The 18,728-nt window shown below is 44.5% G+C and overlaps 1 protein-coding gene across 1 annotated transcript in view; it reads left to right on the top strand.

The window, feature by feature from the left end:
• Positions 1-18,526, top strand: part of GPD2 (glycerol-3-phosphate dehydrogenase 2 (mitochondrial)) — a 39,293-nt gene extending 20,767 nt beyond the window's left edge. The window contains exons 6-16 of the mRNA XM_009878946.1: positions 5,098-5,262; positions 5,971-6,115; positions 9,949-10,142; positions 12,438-12,572; positions 12,815-12,990; positions 13,453-13,584; positions 14,025-14,183; positions 15,104-15,216; positions 15,312-15,390; positions 15,535-15,633; positions 18,401-18,526. Coding sequence (XP_009877248.1) covers positions 5,098-5,262; positions 5,971-6,115; positions 9,949-10,142; positions 12,438-12,572; positions 12,815-12,990; positions 13,453-13,584; positions 14,025-14,183; positions 15,104-15,216; positions 15,312-15,390; positions 15,535-15,633; positions 18,401-18,526 — 1,523 coding nt within the window. The remainder of the gene's footprint in view (positions 1-5,097; positions 5,263-5,970; positions 6,116-9,948; positions 10,143-12,437; positions 12,573-12,814; positions 12,991-13,452; positions 13,585-14,024; positions 14,184-15,103; positions 15,217-15,311; positions 15,391-15,534; positions 15,634-18,400) is intronic.
• The last annotated feature ends 202 nt before the right edge of the window (positions 18,527-18,728 follow it).

The raw sequence follows: 18,728 nt of genomic DNA, 5'->3' as shown, positions 1-18,728 counted from the left end.
GTTGTGAGGGACCTGCCTTCACTGAGTCAGACGGCTCTCCCTGCCGAAGCTGTCCAGGAACAAATGTGTGCGTGCTACATATCCTCGAAAGTCTCTGTTAGTTTTCAGTGAATTTTTGCCTTCAGCTTCATGTGATTAAGAGAGCAAGCAGTAGTTCAGGTCTGAGGGCAATTTTAACGACCTGTGACTCACGAGTCAAATTTCACGTTTACCTCTGAACTTATTCTACTTATGTTTGGGGAAAAGAACTCGCCGAGCTCTTTCTCGGAGAAGTCTGGAACAATTTTGAGTCACTCCAGCTGATTCATAATGCCTAAACTTGAATATAACTGATTTCCGTATGTACAACAGATGTTGAGTTCCTATTTTAATGCTTGTAATAAAAACAGTTCATGCAATTAAACACTTACTTAAAAATTAGAGGATGCAGGCAGTCCTGGTAACTCAGTTGTGTACAGGGTTGTGCAGTTATCACTCATCGGCCCTAATTTTGGTAAGATTTTGGTATGGGTTGTATACACGCAGAAAAAAAATGTTCAAGCATGTAAATTAATTTGATTTTATGCATTGTTTTTTGTTACTATGAGCATGCAATTACCTAGAGCAAGGCTGTTGTAAGAATATAACATACAGGTACAGAAATACACTTCTTCAAATACCTTTTAGAATGTCAGTGCTTTTGGGGACAACAGGGGTCATTACTCTGGTGATCTGGTAGCATCCGTGTCTTGATGCTGGGCGCTAGGTGTTGGGGTATGTTCCCAGCCCAAGGGACTGCCTCCTGAGCTGCAGTTACTTATTCTAGTTAGAGAAGTGGAGCTCACTGCTATCGGTAAAGGAGTAACACACAAGCAAGAGATTTGTTTGCAGGTCTTTAGTTTGCCTCTATCCCCTTGGCGTTTTAAAAGAAAACAAAACCCCCTCTCTGCTTGTCCATGTGGCAGCGTTACGTAGGGATCTAGAATTGTGACTGTACTGTGGGCCCAGCTGGCTCATTCAAATATTTCTTTTAATGTATTTTTCCTTTCAAAAGAAGCCTGGTAGGTGGCTCTGTGGAAAGATTTGCCCTCTCGAGAAAGTTCGTTAAGACTGTCCTAGAGCTTCTTGCACGGCTAATTGCCAACTCTGCATTAAACTTGACCTCCGCAGCAATAGCTCGGTGTGCCTGAGCAGAAAAGACTGTAAATTGAGAAAAGTTGAGAAGGCTTTCGTGTCCGTTGCCAGCGCCCGACCTGTTCTTTAAGGCAAGAGCTTTGCAAAAGCACACGCTCCAGCTTTGCTGCTGCAGCGGGAGCCAGAGCGTGTTTGGGGCAGGAGCTGCGATGCCCGTACGTGTTGGTACGTGGCTAATTGTCACGCAGCAGGTGTGCTCGGTAACAAAGCCTTAGTTCTCAGCATAAAAAAGGTTAAGACGAGCACAAGCTAACCTCTTGGGATTACAAGAGCTTCCAGCTTCTCAAAAGAAATAAGAAATGCAGTCAGTGGCCACTCTGTGCTGTTTATCTCCAAGTGACAGAGCTGCAGAGGAGAAGGCAGGAGTTGGTGTAAAAGTAGAAGGTGTCGGTATGTGACACAGGAGAGAATATACTGGAACTACCAGAGTGCTTTATTAGCGCTGCAGTTTTCACACAACTCTACAGAATCAGTCCCAAACAAATTTGTACAGTCTGTGGGCTTTGTTACCACTGCTGGCTGGGGTTCAGCACCGATAAAAATAAAACTGAATGTACACTATGTGCACTCTGTGGGAGGATTCTTTTAGTGCCAACGGAAGCATTGTCTGTTTGTCTTTGAAGAAATACAACATTTGCTACTAAGGAATGAAAATAGAATTTTCCTAAATTACACATTAAAAAGAAAAAAAAAAAAGAAGCGATGATAAACCAAATGGCATCACTGTTGGTCTTAACATGATGTAGGACACACTTACACAAAATGTCTTCGTGCGCTAAATGCCTCCAGCAGTATGCCTTCTAGGAATTAAAGGGTTTTTTTAAGAGGATTCGGTGTTAATTTAGTGAAAGCATTTAGACCAGTGTTTTGTTAAAAGCTGGATTGACTACCCTTCTTAAAAATCAATCCCTTACCTGGGGAGAACAGCATTTAAGTGAAAACTCAAAAACGTTGAGATGCAGAATCTTTGCTTTGCTTCATCTTTCTGTTTCTCTCTGGAGTGATAAGGATGAAGTCCTAGGACATATATCAGTCTCTTGGAAATAAACATTCCTGGTCCCAAACTTGCACACATGTAAATAGCTATTTTTGCTTTAATTAGCAGAAAATGTGCTTTTTTTTTCAACTGTGAGTGGTGCTGTAGTAAGAACTGATCTGGCTGCGGTACCTTTAGAATGGGGGATCTGCAGGGAGGAACAGCAACCACTGCTTCAGACATCAAGGAGAGATAATTGCAGGTAAAGTGCGGGGTTTTAGTGTAATTGTCTGGGGGGCAATGTGCACATGTGAGTTGCAGGGCTTAAAAAAAAAAAGAAAAGCTGTTCCTGAGTATAAAAACTGTTGTACTGTGACCCAAACTGTTGCCGTGTTATTCTCCACAGATGATAAATTTCTGAGTCGCTAAGTCACTCTTCATTTCTTTCAAATCTAGAGCTCTACAGTTCTGTGCTGTTCAGGCTGTGAAATACTCCGGGACTCCACACTGTAGATTACATCAATCTGAAGCCAGTGGGTTCTTTCTAGATGTGCAGTTTATCAGGAACCGGTTATTTCCCAGTCCTCTTCCTGTAAATACATTATTCGGGCGCTCGGAGTTCCTTTTAGACAGCTGAAAATGGAGTAATAGCAAGGGGTTTCTCGCGTCAGAATAATGGATGAGAGTTTCAGAGGAAGCATGAAAATGTTGTCTGGAACGCAGTGGTCCAAGTCCTGAAGTGCACCAAGCGTATCCTTGGCTCACTCTGACATTATGAGTTTCAGAAAAAGCCAAGCAGCTCCTAATAAACAATTGTTAGTCTAGATGTTGGTTCTTCTTAGAAATTACACCTGTTTCCACATTATTTATTCTGCTGATTGGCTTCTCTGGATTGCTTTCGGTCTGGACAAATAACATGTGGGACTGGGAAGCAGCAGGCTCGCAAAATCCAAACAGTAAGACTTCACATAGACCAAAGCTAATATTGGCTGAGATGTCGATTGTGCTGCTGCCGTGTGGTGAATCTGTGTCAGCCAGAGGGACCAGTTGGGATCAGGTACCGCCTGCTGTCCTGGTGGCAAGAACAAAGTGACGGAGGATCAGAAAAGTAGCTAAGGAAAGCCTCTGGGCCCTGGGGTCCTGCTGTGACAGAAGAATAAATCCTGCCACGTGGAAACGCGTGCGCCGGCGTTTTGTTCGCACCTGGAGGGCACTTGTCTGGGGGACGTGTGGCTGGTTCGCGCTGGGTTTCTGGTTCTCTAAAGTCAAGCCGGTGGGTCAGGCAGCCCCTAGATGAAGAGCCGCGACGGGGAGGGATGTCTCCAGAAGGCTGCGCTCCCGAACGCCTTCGACCTCGGGCTGGGGGACGTTCCCAGGATCACTTTGGAGTCGGTGCTGTATTCTGCTCTACATAGAAGCAGCTCCGGTACTGCAAGCCGTTGCTGTTCTTCGTGTTTTTTTCTGCCTAGTACTCCCTCCGTATACGAGATACATGTTCTCTCGACCCCGCCTTAAACAGTTAAGGTTTGAGGGAAACCTCATAAGGTCATCTTATCCGTTCCCTGACACTCCAGCAGCATAAACGTTGATGCATTTATTTAATGATTCGCCTGCCACTTCTGACAGATGGTTGTTTAGTCTTATGCATCTTGTGTGATGGAGCATCCCCAACTTTTCTTGACATCTTGCTCAGTTGTTTTGCTGTTCTTTTTTGCAGTTTATTCTGGGCATTGTTTGCTTGGCTGGATTGGAGTTACTGTTTGTTTCTTCATCGGTGCTTTATCATGTAACTGTTTCCCTACGCTTCGCATGACTTGTTTTTTTTTTTTCTCTTTTTTTTTTCTCATGACTGAAGACGGATTGCGCTGTATTGCCTTGACTGTGTTGGAATGAGAAGTTTGGGAGGGGAGGTGGTGCCTTCGAGGCCATTGATCCCATCTTTTTAACTTTGCCCTTTTAGCTGGGAACAGATTATTTGCGCAGTGGTTCGAGATTGCACGGGCAGAATCAGAAGGACCAAACTTTACATAAACCATTTATACTAAACGTTGGGGATGCTGGTAGCATAAATCAACTACAATATCTATTACAAATTTTTCACTTTATCAGTATTATCTTTGATAGAAGTGGTCCGAACATGTGGGGCAGTGAGCCATACCTCAGGAAGTTTAGCTCTCTGATAAATTAATTATTCAGGACACACAGAGCCTGGCCCCTTCAATGTATAGTAATTCTTTCTAGCCAGCATCCAGGACTTTAACTTCAGTGGCAATAATAAATAGGAAAAGTCTCAGGTGAAGCCAGTATTTCAAAGTAATTAATCATCTCCCCCTCACGGTCCTTCCGCCTCTCTCTTGGTTTTCTTTAACGAGGGAATTTCAGTAATAAATCTATAATGCTATATGCTAAGAATCCTTCATTAATTCTTGTCCACTTATTTCTCTTTTTTTGATGCTTTTATGTTGTATGTTGGAAAGTTAAAATGCATATACAAGGGGGAAAAAAACGGTTATAGGAAGCTGATAATTTGGCACAGTCAGGGAAATGCTGTTCCTTGGGTGCTGAGCGCTGGGCAGCAAACTCGCCGATGGGAGTTGGTGACTGCCAAGCGCACTGAGGTGTGGGTGCAGGAGCCTGGCCTGGTGGCACAGGGAAAGGCAAAGAAAAAGTGATCTGCCCTCTCTGAAATGGGAGATGTGTGAGGACGAGCTCTGCGCTGCGCAGCGCACGGAGGCTGCAGGGAGCGCAGCCGGGCACGCGATCGGATGCTCTGGCACGGCGGCGGTGGGCATGTATCTTTAAATAGTTGTGGTGAGGCGCGAGCAGCCATCACGCCTATTGGAAGTGACAGGGACAGATGTGACAGATCGGTTCTGACACGCTTCCATACCACAAGTCCGTGGCTGGAGGTGACTGGTGTCCTTCCCTCGGTCCCGTCCCCGCTGCAGGACAGCACAACGACGCACGGATGAACCTCTCCATCGCCCTCACTGCTGCCAGGTACGGCGCTGCCACCGCCAATTACGCTGAAGTGCTGCGCTTGCTCAAGACGACAGACCCGGCCGGCGGGAAGGAGCGCGTGTGCGGGGTGCGCTGCAGGGATGTCCTGACAGGTGGGTGCCCCCCCAGCGCCACGGGGACCCCCCAGTGGCACCCAGACCCCCGCCCAGGGGCTGGGCGCCCTTCGATCCGTGGCGGGCCTTGGTGTGCCAGGGTTGGAGAGGAAGCCCGGGCCTCGAGGAGAGCGTGCTCTCTCCGTTGGAGAGGCACAGGAGGGAGGGAGGGAGGAGCGGGGGACACTGCTGTTTGTAAATATCCATGAACCGACAAAGGAGCCATCTTCCCAGCGCGCGGCGACTGTGCCATTAGTGTCAATCATCTTTAACTTCTGTCAGGGTTTTCACTCAAATCCCAACGTTTTGGCAGGGGAGGCTAAGCTTTACATCCAGACCTTTCTGTCAAGCAAAGATGATATTGTGAAATGCTCCGTGCCGTACGGTAATAATCCCATTTACTGAGGCTGCAGGTTGGGACTGAAATCGCTCTTGTTTGGGAGGCAGATTTCAGCCTAACTTCTTCGACCCGGTCTGCCTTCTGCTGCCTTTACAGATAGGGCGGAATTTCGCTGTAAAACTTTTTCTTTCAAATCTGGTGTTACGTGAAAACTTTGTTAATTTTTTTAGAAACCATTCTGGTAGTTCCATTCAGACGAGCACAATACACCTTACGCTAGGTTAAGTTCATAGACGGATTAATAATAGAGAGTGTCAGTGAGCAGGGAAACGAATGGGGTGTGTGATTGATACCGTTTTCTTTCACAGGGCAGGAATTTGATGTCAGAGCCAAATGTGTTATCAATGCCACGGGACCTTTCACAGACTCTGTGCGCAAAATGGATGATCAGGAGGTACCGAACATCTGTCAGCCAAGTGCCGGCGTGCACATCGTCATGCCCGGTTACTACAGGTAACGGTAGTCAAAGCCTCAACCTGCCCGTGTCTGTAGGAAATAAGCTCGCAGAGACGCATCCGTGGGTTTTTACGGTAGCTTTGAGCGCACGATTTCTGTTTGGGGGGGTTGTTTTCAGGAGGCTTCTGGCGCTGTGCCCGTGAGAAGAACAATTCTGTGTATTCAGAAAAGACTGAAGTCTTGGAGTTCTGAGTTAAAACTCACCAGGGTAGAACTCCTGCTGGAGCAGAAGGGCGTTGAGGCAGAGCGTGTACAACAGACTTGGAAAGGCACATTTTTAATAACGGGGTTGAGCTGAGTGTACTGACTGCCTGTTCAGCCCCCCCTTAAGAAAACAAGAAGCGCGTGAAACCTTCCAGAGGGGTTGCCACCTCCGCACAAAAGCTCTCAGTCCCATTAAGTATGAAAGTCCCTATGCAATGCCACTCCACCGCCTTACGACTCCGCTTGTAGGAGATCCGAGCGCCGCGAGTAGGCGATGTAGTAAGTAGTTCAAAATAATGCAATTAAATTCTGACACTGCTGCGGGCACTGGCCCAGCCACCCGTGGTTGTTTTGGTGAAAAGGACTTGCTTCCCTCTGCTGACCTTGTTACAGAAGAGGTTCCCGTGGCACTCGCTGCAGACTCCTGCTTCTTTCCTTATTTGCTGTGCAAAACCAAATCCCCTTCTACCGGCTAAGCCTTGTCAGTCGGAGCTCAAATATTACCTTTGGTTTCTGAAGTCATTAGCATCCTAATGGAAATTCACATTTATAGACTTAGCCCAATTCTGTTGATACAGTGCACTTGCAGTAATGCCTTCCATATCGTCTTTGCACTCCTCTGTGAATATAAATTTAGACTTCCAGTGCACAACGTGTTGTTTTTGCCGGAGCTGTCCCTATAGGACATGACCATAGGCTGTAAAATTGAGGCATTTTTTTGGCCTAGTGTAAAATCACTCTTGCATTTGCTTCTTTTCTTTTTTTTGATGTCTTTCCACATGGAAAATGGGGAAAATGAGCTGATAGCTGCCTTAAAGCACCAGCAGTGCAGAGAAATGGGTTGTAATCCTGGTTCCCTCATACCCTGCAAGGACAACAAGTGTGATGGACTTCATGGCCCTACAGCAAAAGTTTTAAAACTTTGACTCACTTTGTAAGTTCAGAGCAGAAGCTAGCTTGATATGCACGAGGGCCCTAATTTATTTCTTCGGTAATGACCTAATAATCTTAATTGGAAACGTAGAGGATTCTCGTTCTCCCTGTTCCCCCGTGTATGTCAGCATGTGGGCATAACTTTCCTTGTAAAATAGTGTCTACCCACGTACTGCCTCTGCAGGACAGCTGATCAGACAAAACTGCACTGCATTTGCTTGAAGTGGGGTAGCTTAAACCGAGGAGCTCTCTGCTAAATAGAAAATACTCGGGGTATTTAATCGTAGTCGTATCAAGTCTCCTCCTGGTGCCAAACCGAGCGAACCGTCCGCTTGCCTCGCGGCAAATATTTTAAAGAGTTTAGGCCCACGCTCGCGTAAAAGAAAAAGTTTGTAGCAGGGAGAGTTTTTTAGACAGAAACATAGTTAAGATTTTGTAAAACTAACGTTAACCTCATGCATTCATTTCCTGTGGGCTTCTTCTTCATTTATGTTCTTCATTAATAGTCCCAGTATTTCTCCTCTCATTAATTCTATTTTTAGTTCACACTTACCCAGCCTAGTAGCTCTTTCACTCCCTGTTGTTTAAGAACATTATTTGCTAAGATGAGAGGGGATTTTGGCTACCTTGGCTCAGGTCTGAAGTGTTTCCATGAATGCCACAATCTTTTCCCCTCCTTCCTGACAAATTTCAGCTGTGTTTTCTGCCTTTCTTGAGTTTTCCAGAACTAATAGGCTACTTCTTTTCTATGGGAAATGCCTTGTTTTACATTTGTTTTGGCAGCTTTTCAGCTATTTTTGTAAGATGGAATGAACTTAGCAATAGGAGATTGAGGGAGAGCTTCCCAGGATAGCTGGTTGTCATTAATTCAGCAAATTAATTGGCACGTGGGAAACTGATGCTTTCTCATCATTTCCTGTGTAATCTAATTGAAAGCCCTTCAGTCCGTAGGTGTTGTGGTAAAACTTTAGTTTGAAGTCTTTACTTGTTTCTCTTCCTTATTTTTGACAGTTTTCACAAAATCACACTACAGAAAAATTGTACTTTTGAGAAAATGGCTCAAGTTTTCTGAATATTCTGATACCGTATATTAAATCTCTAGTTTCCTGTCTCTAAATCAATAGTTTTTTCATTTTAAAAAGTAATCATTTGTCTGACGTGATTTACCTTTCACAAATCTGTGTTGACTTCCCCTATTAAATTGTACTTCTCCAACTGTATGCTTAAGCTGTCTATAAATATCATCTAAAAAAATGTTCTAATATACATGCTGTATATGAAATTTTCAGCTTCTCTCGTAGCCTTTCCAGATATTGAAAACTTACCTCCAGTAATCAGTTCAGACTTCCTAAAAATGAAATGTTCAGTGATTCAGGTTGTGGCTCTCTTGGCTAGGTAATTCAGAGCCAAGCAGGTCTTTGTGCACCTGCAGCTTATTGTGTTAGTAGTTATCTGAGGCTGTTGAATTATTCCCCTCGGACTGCCCCCTAAACACATTCCTCCTGTCCTCCTCCCACGTGCTGCCTGTGTCCTCCTGCCCTTCTCGGGGATAAGTGCAAACCCTGAAAGCTGCCAGGCCGGCTGCAGGTATTTTCCCAGGACTTCCAGCACCTGAAATGAAAGTCAGCACCTTTCCTTTAAATAAAAAGGAACAAAAAAAAAAAAGAAAAAACGGAGAGCTTTGATGTTTTCCCATAGCAAAGCTGTTTGCTTTGAAGCGTTTATAGAAGGCATTTTCTGAAGTCGTGAGGGTAACAAGTTTTGTACCTGTGGATCTTTTTTAACGTTACACCTGAAAACTCTGATCCATAAATTAAAATTTCCTACACAAAGAACTGCTGGTTTTCATTGTTTTTACTGAACCGTTCTGGTTATAGCACTGGCATAAATAAATGACAGATCTCTGAACGGTTGTATCCAGTTAGTGTCTCTTTTACCTTTTCTTTCGCCCTCACCACAGGGTTCCCTGTGCACTTTACACTTACAATTTCCCTGTTGCTGTTCTCTTGTTTTCTCTACTTTTCTGTCCTGTTGCTAACCCTCAGCCCCTCCCACCCTTTTTGCAAATGCAAGTTGTAGAATTCACTGGTATTTTGTATGTCTTTACCTTCTTCCTCTGTTTGGGGTGAAGAAAATTGATGATTTGAGTGAATAATATTTAATCTTTAATTTTTCTTGGTCTATACTCAGACACATCAAAATAGAGCTAGGGTTCTGGTTTAATTTCTTCCATTTTAGTGTGCATTCTGTTTCAGCCTTCCTGTTCCTTTGTGGGATAATATGATTGTCCTTTTCCTCATTAAAAGCAGTTGTTCATTCCATAATAAATTTCAAGTAATCACTGTTACAAAACTTCCAGATGTTTATATTTGAAATTCCAATAAGCAGAATTTTCCAGAGTGCGAGGACATGTGAGATGCCAAAGGGCTGACTGCTCTGTTTAAGGCTGTGGTCTGCTAACTTGCTCAGGAAATCAAATTCTAGTAATACCTGAGCCTCACAGTCGAGAGCTGTTTGAAGTCAGGTCATGGCCACGTGTGAAATCTCAGACTTTTACTTATTTTTTATTTCATAAATCATTTGACCAAATACCCAAGGTCATGTTCTGATGGGTGACCGGGGTACAAGGCAGGCAAGAACAGAATCCCTGGTGACACCTGACCCTTGTTGAAGCCCGTCCTTCTTGCTTTCAGCCCTGACAACATGGGGCTACTCGACCCAGCCACCAGCGACGGCAGAGTCATTTTCTTCCTGCCCTGGGAGAAGATGACTATCGCGGGGACCACAGACAGCCCGACCGACGTTACTTCCCATCCCATACCGACAGAAGAAGACATAAACTTCATTTTGAACGAAGTGCGCAACTACCTTAGCGTCGATGTCGAAGGTAAACCTCTGTGAGCTGTGCTGCTCCCGGGGAAGGGGACCTGAGGGGCTCTGGTGCTTCAGCTGGAGGAAATGCTGCCTGAGCTACTTCTGGGACTGCGACAGCCATGGTTCTGGTGCATCTGCGTGTTTCTCTAGTGACATAAGCAACATCACCATCTAGTTGTGGAGCTGGAAAATGGTGCTTTTCCAGGTACACCTGCGCTACGTAGACTATTTAAACGGAAAGCAGTTGGTCTCTGTGTGTTCAGATTTCACATGCCTTTCATCCACTGGCTGTCCAGCTGCCCAGCCGAGCCACTCTGGTCTCTTTTGGGTGGCAGATGCAGGGTTTTGCAGAACCGAAATGGTTGGGTCATACGTCAGCGCAAGTACATCAAATAATTCACCTGTTTGTCTCAAAGGAAAAGTTGTTCTTATTTTTCCCATGTCTTTGTTTTTAGTTCCATTTTTCTAGGTGCTTCATTCTAGGAATATTTACTTATCTCGCTGTCATAAATATCTAACCGTGTCCATTTTCAGTGGGAAAGTACAATGGACAAACTCCAGAATTTATAAAAATTACTTGGTGACAGTTACTCCCTTCAGTAGCTGAGCTGGGAAAACATGAGCTGTAAGACGCTGGCCTGCTTCGACTCAGTGCTGGTGTGGAGAGCAGACTTCACCTTCGTAGTAAGGTTTTCTATAAATTGTTCTGCGAAAGCATTTGTATTTCTGTTGTAGCAGCAGCATGGAAACAAATCTGAAAAAGCACTCGGTCAGGAACGTTGCAGCATCCTTAGATCTAGGAACACTTGCTGTCTGGAGGCTGGAAATACTAGATCGCTTGTTCCCTGAAGTGGATAATTGATGGCTCCCTATTGTATAAAGTTCAGACAAAGTCTTCAGGAATAGTAGCTGGGAGTTTCTTGAGCAGAGTTTGCTATGAAAAAGCGCGGTGGGCCGGCCGGGCAGCTGGCAGAGCACGGGCTGTGAGTGAGCCGCAGCTTTTTGCCAGGTATCTTACGGAAGTACATCATGAAGTGCTGAATTCTTTTGAATGAAACCTACCTGGGCGCACGCTGTTTTTCACATGTGCAATTAGCAGTGTTTATAGATTGCTTGTTATTGAATTAACAACTGCGCCGGCCATATCAACTTGCTGCAGACCTGCCTTTTTGCTGCCAGAGACAGTGCCAGGGTTATCAACTTACACAGGCTTGGATGTGTTCCAACTGTTTAATTATAGTGTCACGCATGCTGCTTTTTCTAGTTTCATTAGTTTATAAACGTAATATGGTATCTTATTTCTGTGATTAACACATCATTTTGGCAGGTTAAACATGCTGGCAGAGCACCATTGATTCCTGAAATCTATTTTGTGTTCTTTGGGGGGATATTTTTACACCCTTTTAGCGGTTTTTCAATTATCATTTATTTGGAAATTGTATTAAAAGGAAAAAAAAAATCTTCCAAAGACTTCAGTATAAAGCAAATCGGTCAGTTTTCCTATTGCAATTTTGATAAGCAACAACATGAATTTCATTAAATTTCCTGTTGGTGCCATGTTTTATATATTCAAGAAAGTGATTTTTGGAGGCTGGGACACTTTCCTACAACTGTTAAGGGCTTTTGTGGGGCTGTGCCATGGCCAACTGCAACCTTGTCCGTAAATTTGCTCCCTGTGTGTACGTGTAACTGCACTTAGGATAAGGGCTGTGGATGAAGATCACTTGTCAGGAGGAGACCTCAGAAAAAATAACTTACAGGCTAGAGAAAAAGTCCTGAAAGCAAGCATTACACTCTTGTGGAACAAACTTTAGTTTGGTTTCCAAAATGTAATATAGGGACTGTCCTGTCAGCACAAAGAAACATGGAGAAAACTTGGTGCCAGAGGGTTTGTCTTTTTTTTTTTTTTTTTGGTAGGCTCTGTTTTTTGCTTTTGGAGTGTGTTTTTTTTGAGCTGATCAGTGGATTTGACAGTTGAATCTCTCTTGGTTGATCAGTTCTCAGGAAATCTCTGTTCTGTTGGATTTTCAACCAGTGTGAACAACGAATCTCCCTGTCTCTGACTTTGCTTTGGGCTACAGAATATTACAGACACTTATGGGGGCAGTTTTTAATTCTGTAGCCCAGCTTATTTCTTTACTTTGGAGAATCTTCTCCAGCTTTTTGAGTTGCTCAGCTCAGAAGCACAGTGTGATGCAGTCCTCGTGTCACGGCAAGTGTGCTCTGTGCCACAAAGGCCACGGGAGGGATCTGAGGGAAATACCCGTCGGTTCCTGCCTGGCTTTGGCTGATCTTTGCTTCTGGGCAGTGAGAAGAGGAGACGTGCTGGCAGCGTGGAGCGGCATCCGTCCTCTGGTCACAGACCCCAACTCCAAAGACACGCAGTCCATATCACGGAATCACGTCGTTACCATCAGTGAGAGCGGCCTTGTCACCATAGCAGGTACGGGCAGTTCTCTTGAAGTGTAGCTTTGTTGGGCTTCCCCAGTTTCATTCAACGCTTTTGTTGTTAGAGGATAATCCTTCGCATTCCTGTGAGCAGAAGATGATCTACCACTGGTAGCGTGACTGGCTTGGTGGGGCGAGTCTAGCAGGACTGACGTGGTATATAAAATATGTAGAGTAGGTACCAACTTTGTATGCTGCTTACTGTCCCCAAATACAGAAGTAAATTTGTGATTGCAGGCGGCAAGTGGACCACGTACCGTGCCATGGCGCAGGACACCATCGACGCCGCAGTGCAGGCGCACAACCTGAAGGCAGGCTCCTGTAAGACCCTTGGGCTGCAGCTACAAGGAGCTGAGGACTGGAGTCCCACCCTCTACATTAGGCTGGTCCAAGACTATGGCCTTGAAAGCGAGGTGAGTCGTGGTTTCTGTGCTCTGACATTTTTGGGTTGGAGGGGTTTGCCTTTCCACGAAATCTAACGCCAGCATAACTTCTGCAGAGACTTATTATCCGGCCAGGTCAAAGGCAGTTTTAAACAAAAATAAATGCTGGTGATTGTTCTTTTCTTCCCTTTTCCCTTCTAATCTTTCTGTTTTAAAATGTTGAGACATGCGAGGCTCTGTCATCTTTGAGCCCAGCAAAATCTGTTCTTCAGATGTGGAGCTGCAGCATGGTTAGTCACGATCACATCCACACACACCTAGTGGTGTCAGCGCTGACCTAAACCATGCACAGCACAAGGAGTTTCCTCCTATACAATCAAAATCTAATACCCTCTCTGGCCTATTTGTTAGTGGTGATAAGAGAATGGGCAAGAAAAATCTGTGTGTGTATTCTCTGGGCTTTCAGAAGCATGTTGGGTTTGTTTTCCACAGGTGGCTCAGCATCTAGCTTCGACGTATGGTGACAAGGCTTTTGAGGTGGCCAAAATAGCCCAAGTGACAGGAAAGAGGTGGCCTATTGTTGGAAAGCGTCTTGTATCTGAATTTCCTTATATTGAAGCTGAGGTATGTGGAAAAAACTGCGTAGTGTTCTTTGATTCTTTTTGTGGGATAAGCAGGTTCTAGAGCAGCTCTGTCTCACTCTCTAAAAACATCTCCGTAAGCCCTTTCCTTTGATGGGGTCCAGACTTTTTTTCCTGTTCTTGTTTTTTTCCCCTTCCTGGAGCATGCTTTATTTTAGGTTTATATATAGACATACTAATAGATTTATTTATAACTAAATAATGTTTACTTCTTATGTATATACATTTGATCTCCAATATGTTTTATGAAGTGTCTCAAGGAAAAGGGAGCTTTCTTTTTTCCCTTGGTCGGGTGGGAACTCTTTACAGAAAGTTCCTGTTGTGCAGCCAGCCTGGCAGCATGGTTTGTGATGCTAAACACCATTCCTGACAATGCCTGCCTGCTTTCTCATCTGCATTTCTCCCCTCGTCTCTTTGTTCTAGGTTGTCTATGGTGTCAAAGAGTATGCCCGCACAGCGGTGGATATGATTTCCCGACGTACTCGCTTGGCATTTCTGAATGTGCAGGCTGCAGAGGAAGCCCTGCCAAGAATCATAGACATAATGGGGAAGGAACTTAACTGGAGTGAGCAGAAAAAAAAGGTACAAAGGGCCTTCTTCAGCTGAAAACTGTTTTGTTTTTCTTAAGTAGTTTCCATGTTAACGATCCAAATTAGCTGAACTGAAAACTTCAAGTGAGGCTTTCTTCCCGAGAGAATGATTCACTTGGCGTGTTTCATTATAAAGACTTTATCAAAATAGCTGTGAAATGAGTTGGTATGGCTTGACTGGTGGAGGGGAGGGTGAATATCTGAATAGTCTTGGCCTGTTTGGAAGTGCTGCGTTTTCACCGCAGCCTTGCGCGTGCTATATTTCACCTCGACGGCCGCGGTGATTCAGCACCTCTCCAGAAGAGCGTTCTTTAATTTAAATGGTAGAGTAAGACAGTTCAGTAAGTCCTTGATTTGGGACTGTGCTTAATGTACGTTGGGTGTTTATCACTTACTAAAAAACGGGCTGCACTGAACTTTCAGGTAATAAATTAATTTTACTTACATTGAGAAAACTAGTTAAATGTGTAAAGAACCTGCCTGGTGTTGAGCCTCCTGATTTTTTTTTTTTTTTTACTGATTTTAGACAGGTAAAATGTTACGTTGAGAGACCGGCTGTGAATTAAATGTTTTTTGTAGGCCTGACCTGCACATGCTTTCTGCATGAACTGGGGAGCCATACCATCTGTGGCTGAGGGCGTGACACGTGTCCTAGAAGCCTTTACACAGTAATTAGAAGTCTTTAGTAGCCTTGATACTTCTTTTCAAGACTAAAAAGTGCCTAAGCCTTTTCAAGACAAAAAATGGCTAAGCTTAGTTTCTTTTAAAATACATTTTGACTACCATCTGCTTAAATTTTGGGCCTTAGATAAATTCTAGTGGAGTGGAAGAAGCTAATAAATACTACGTTAAGAATAACGGCGTGTGAACTTGCTATTCCTCAAGTACACATCTTTTCCTTTCTTGTTGTAGGAAGAACTTGAAGCTGCTAAAAAATTTCTCTATTACGAAATGGGCTACAAAGTAAAATCAGATCAATTAGCAGACAGCTCTGAAATCAGTCTATTACCTTCAGATATTGAAAGGTAAGTAAAGTAAAAGAGTTCCCTGCGCCGCTAGAAATTAATACCTGTCATTCTTCCGAGTGCAGTTTTTCCCACTGATAAGCCTTATCTTGCAGGTACAAGAAGCGATTCCGCATGTTTGACAAGGACAAGAAAGGGTTTATTACTATAGTGGATGTGCAGCGTGTCTTGGAGGTAACATTTTCTTGTGTTCTTTTAGCTTCCTTTTTAAGCCTCTTATCTAAATTTCAGAGTGTGGCATAAAATAGTGCTGAACAATCCAGTTGACATACTTCTGTGCTTTGTTTTGTGTTTTTTTCTTTCTTTTTTTTTGTCTAGAGCATCAGCGTGCAAATTGCTGAAAATACGCTTCACGATATTCTAAGCGAAGTGGATCTGAACAAAAACGGACAAGTTGAGCTCAATGAGTTTTTACAGGTGGGTGTTTCTTTGTTACAAGAGAAGCTTAATGAACAAAGGCACAGGCATGTGGGGTTTTCCCCTCTTTGCTGAAGGGCTGGACTGGAGACCTGCTCAGGTAAATGCTATCGTGCTGGTGCAATTTGCCAGGTCACAAGGGATACACAGGGAGCTGTCCTCAAGCAACTTTGAATTCGAGGATTTTCTTTTCATGTGCGTAAGCAGCAAGACCCCAGTTTATAAAGTACAGACCTGAATTTGGCTTGTTTTAGTACAGAAATGCAGTTTAAATGTATTCAAAATGATACAATGTCCCCTGGAAGGTATATGGCACAGTTACGCACACTGACGTTTACCAGGTCTGTTAAGTGATTCGTAGCTCCTAAACAGCTTTGAGTATGTTTTGGTGAAAGCCCCTCCGGACCGTACAACCCTCTTTTGCCTCCTGGGCTGGCTGACGGTCCCTCAGGTTGTGTGAAAGGCATTGCACTGACAAGCCACGTGCCTGCTTTTTCTTTTTTTTTTTTTTTGCAGAGCTTTAAAATAAAACAAAGGGTGCTACTGAAAGGTCTGTTTGCCCAGCTCCTCTTTGCGTATGCAGTTTGCCAGCCAGCTTTGTTTTTCGTGGAGCCTTCCTTGGTGTGGTATTTCAAGTGACTGCCATGTCTTTCCTGCATGGTGGCAATGATGAATGCTGAACATGAGATAAATTAATGCTGGGGATTTTGGTCAATGTCAGCCCTTTCTTCACTGTGTCAAGTTAAACAAACAAGATCAAGGCAAAGGAAATGGTAATTGTCTCTCTTGAGATGAGCTGGAGATAAGAGCAGCATTGTTGAATCTAAATGCAGAAAATTTTCACAGGTTGTGTCCAGCGTTAGAAAAAGGGACTATTTATTTGCCTAAAATGCAGCAATTTAGCTGGTAACTGAAATGCATTTGAAGGAGAGAAAAAAACCACACCACACAATAATAAACCAACCGTGGGAGGGAAGGAAGAAACGGGGGCTTTGGGAGCTCATGCTTATGCGATTTGGTATAGCAGAAAATCACAGCTATTTTTCTGGCTATCGCAGAGTCTCCCTCTCACAGCCCTTTGCACCTGAAAACTTGTAATCGTGGGCAGGAACCCACCTTTTAAGAGCCCTGTTAAAGTATGATTTGCGTAGTAGGGATACATAGTGGTTAGGAAGTTGAAACAACTCGTAATTACGTCTTCTGTGGATTTTTTGGTGGCTTTCTGGGGTTTTTGCTTTGCTGTGCTTTGTAGTCTCCTTAGGGGTTGCCTGCCCGAAGTCATAGTATCTGTGGAATACAAAAGGCAAGTCGCCATTTGGGTGTAGTTTTGCACTCACTTTTGTAAATCCCCTGGCTTCTCCTGGGCGTTTTGCTGTGCAATTTAAATATTTAACTCCAGTGCTTGGTCACTGGTGCCTTCTGTGGAGGCCGAGAGCAGCAGGCAGGGAGCTGCTGCGCAGCTGAGGCGAAGGAGGAAGCATGGTCATAAAATTAACAGGAGGGATGCCACAGAAGGAACAAAATACATTAAATCTTTGTTTAATTTTTTTTTAATGGATCTGTTAAGCCAGCTCCCAATACTTTTCGTGTTTGCTTTCTGAAAACTTTCAAGTAATTACGTTTTACTGCAAGATGCTCGTGGAAAGCTGTGTGCAAATAGTTGTGGACGTTTATATTAGATTATAGGAACACGGTGTTCCAGGGGAGCTGCACAGCTCGGTGGCTGCCGGGCCATGCCAAAATCCTTGAGTTTGGCCACAGGATCTCAAATAACAGCCTCGGGAAAGTTGGTCCCAGACAGACAAATGGAAGGGGAGCCTGGGAACTAGTTTCGGTATGTAAAGGGGAAAAAAAACCAACCAAAATCAAAACCAAAAACCAAACACAACCTATTAAATCAAAAGAAGGCTTTTTTTTCCCCAACAGCATATTTTCATTTGGGGTCCCAGCAGACTCTTGTTCTCAGGGTGGTGCCAGAGGATCAGCCGTCTGTTCTGAGGTCCTTGAAGGATCCTCACCACTCAGTGGGAGTGAGAAATTGCATTTTGTAAGTGGAGGTTACTTTCCATAGTGGTCTTTGACAAGCTGACTGCATGTAATTTCAAGTCTAATGCTCGCTTTATCCGTGGGATAAAAAAAGAATTAACTAAAATCTTAGCACTAGCGTGTGTTCGTTAAGATAGAGCTGAGTCTGTTTTCAAGGACTTAAAGGCAAATTAGTTTTAAAAGTCTATAAAGGAATTTGGATTTGAAAGAATTGTGGAAGTCAAGTGGACTGTCTCTACAAAGAAGGGCACAGGAATGGAGAAGACTGTGGGCTGGGGTCAGTGGGAGATGGGGAATGGTGCTCTTCTATTAGTTACATCTTTCAGATATCAAAAAAAAGAACCCATTAAATAGATGGGTTCTGCTGTGTTCTTAAATGTCACTGAAAAACCACTGCTGTTGAGGGCTGCCTGCGCTGTTACTTCCAAACGGATTATATTTGGTGCTTCTACTCTTGCTGCCGCCGAAACCTTCACTGGTGCTTCTGGAGAGCGCAGACGAGCTTTGAGGCAAGTCTTCGGAGCAGTTTTGCATCACCCAAGGAGAAGATCTGTTCTGCGTGTGCGTTCGTTTTGTCTGACGGCCCGTAGCAAGGGCGGGCTCGGCTGTTGGGGCTGGTGCCGGTGCCCGCGGTGGGGCCACCACTCTCCCGAGGGACTCTGCCTGTGTCCCTGGCCTTGTTAATGCGCTAACGGTGACGCTGTCCCTCTTGTCTCTCCAGCTGATGAGCGCCATCCAGAAGGGCCACGTCTCGGGCAGCCGGCTGGCCGTGCTCATGAAGACGGCCGAGGAGAACCTGCACCGGCGGGCGGTGATCCCGGTGGACCGGAGTGGCGGTGGGCTCTGAGTTCCAGCTGTGTCTCCGCTAAGGAACATTCCAGCGCTTCTGATTGTCCTTGCTTGTTTGGGATGACTGTTGGTGTAGCTCTTACAAAAACCCATCGGTGCGTTTGTGTTCGTTGTTAACGGTTTCCTTAATGCTCCTGCCCATGGCCTTTGGGACTGGGTCTGCTGAAAGGAGCTCAGGAGGACGGCCACGAAAGATTGCG

The sequence above is a fragment of the Apaloderma vittatum genome, unplaced genomic scaffold, assembly GCF_000703405.1.
Source record: "Apaloderma vittatum isolate BGI_N311 unplaced genomic scaffold, ASM70340v1 scaffold14361, whole genome shotgun sequence".
In the NCBI taxonomy this organism is placed as follows: domain Eukaryota; kingdom Metazoa; phylum Chordata; class Aves; order Trogoniformes; family Trogonidae; genus Apaloderma; species Apaloderma vittatum.
This window is presented reverse-complemented; position numbering and strand designations above follow the sequence as displayed.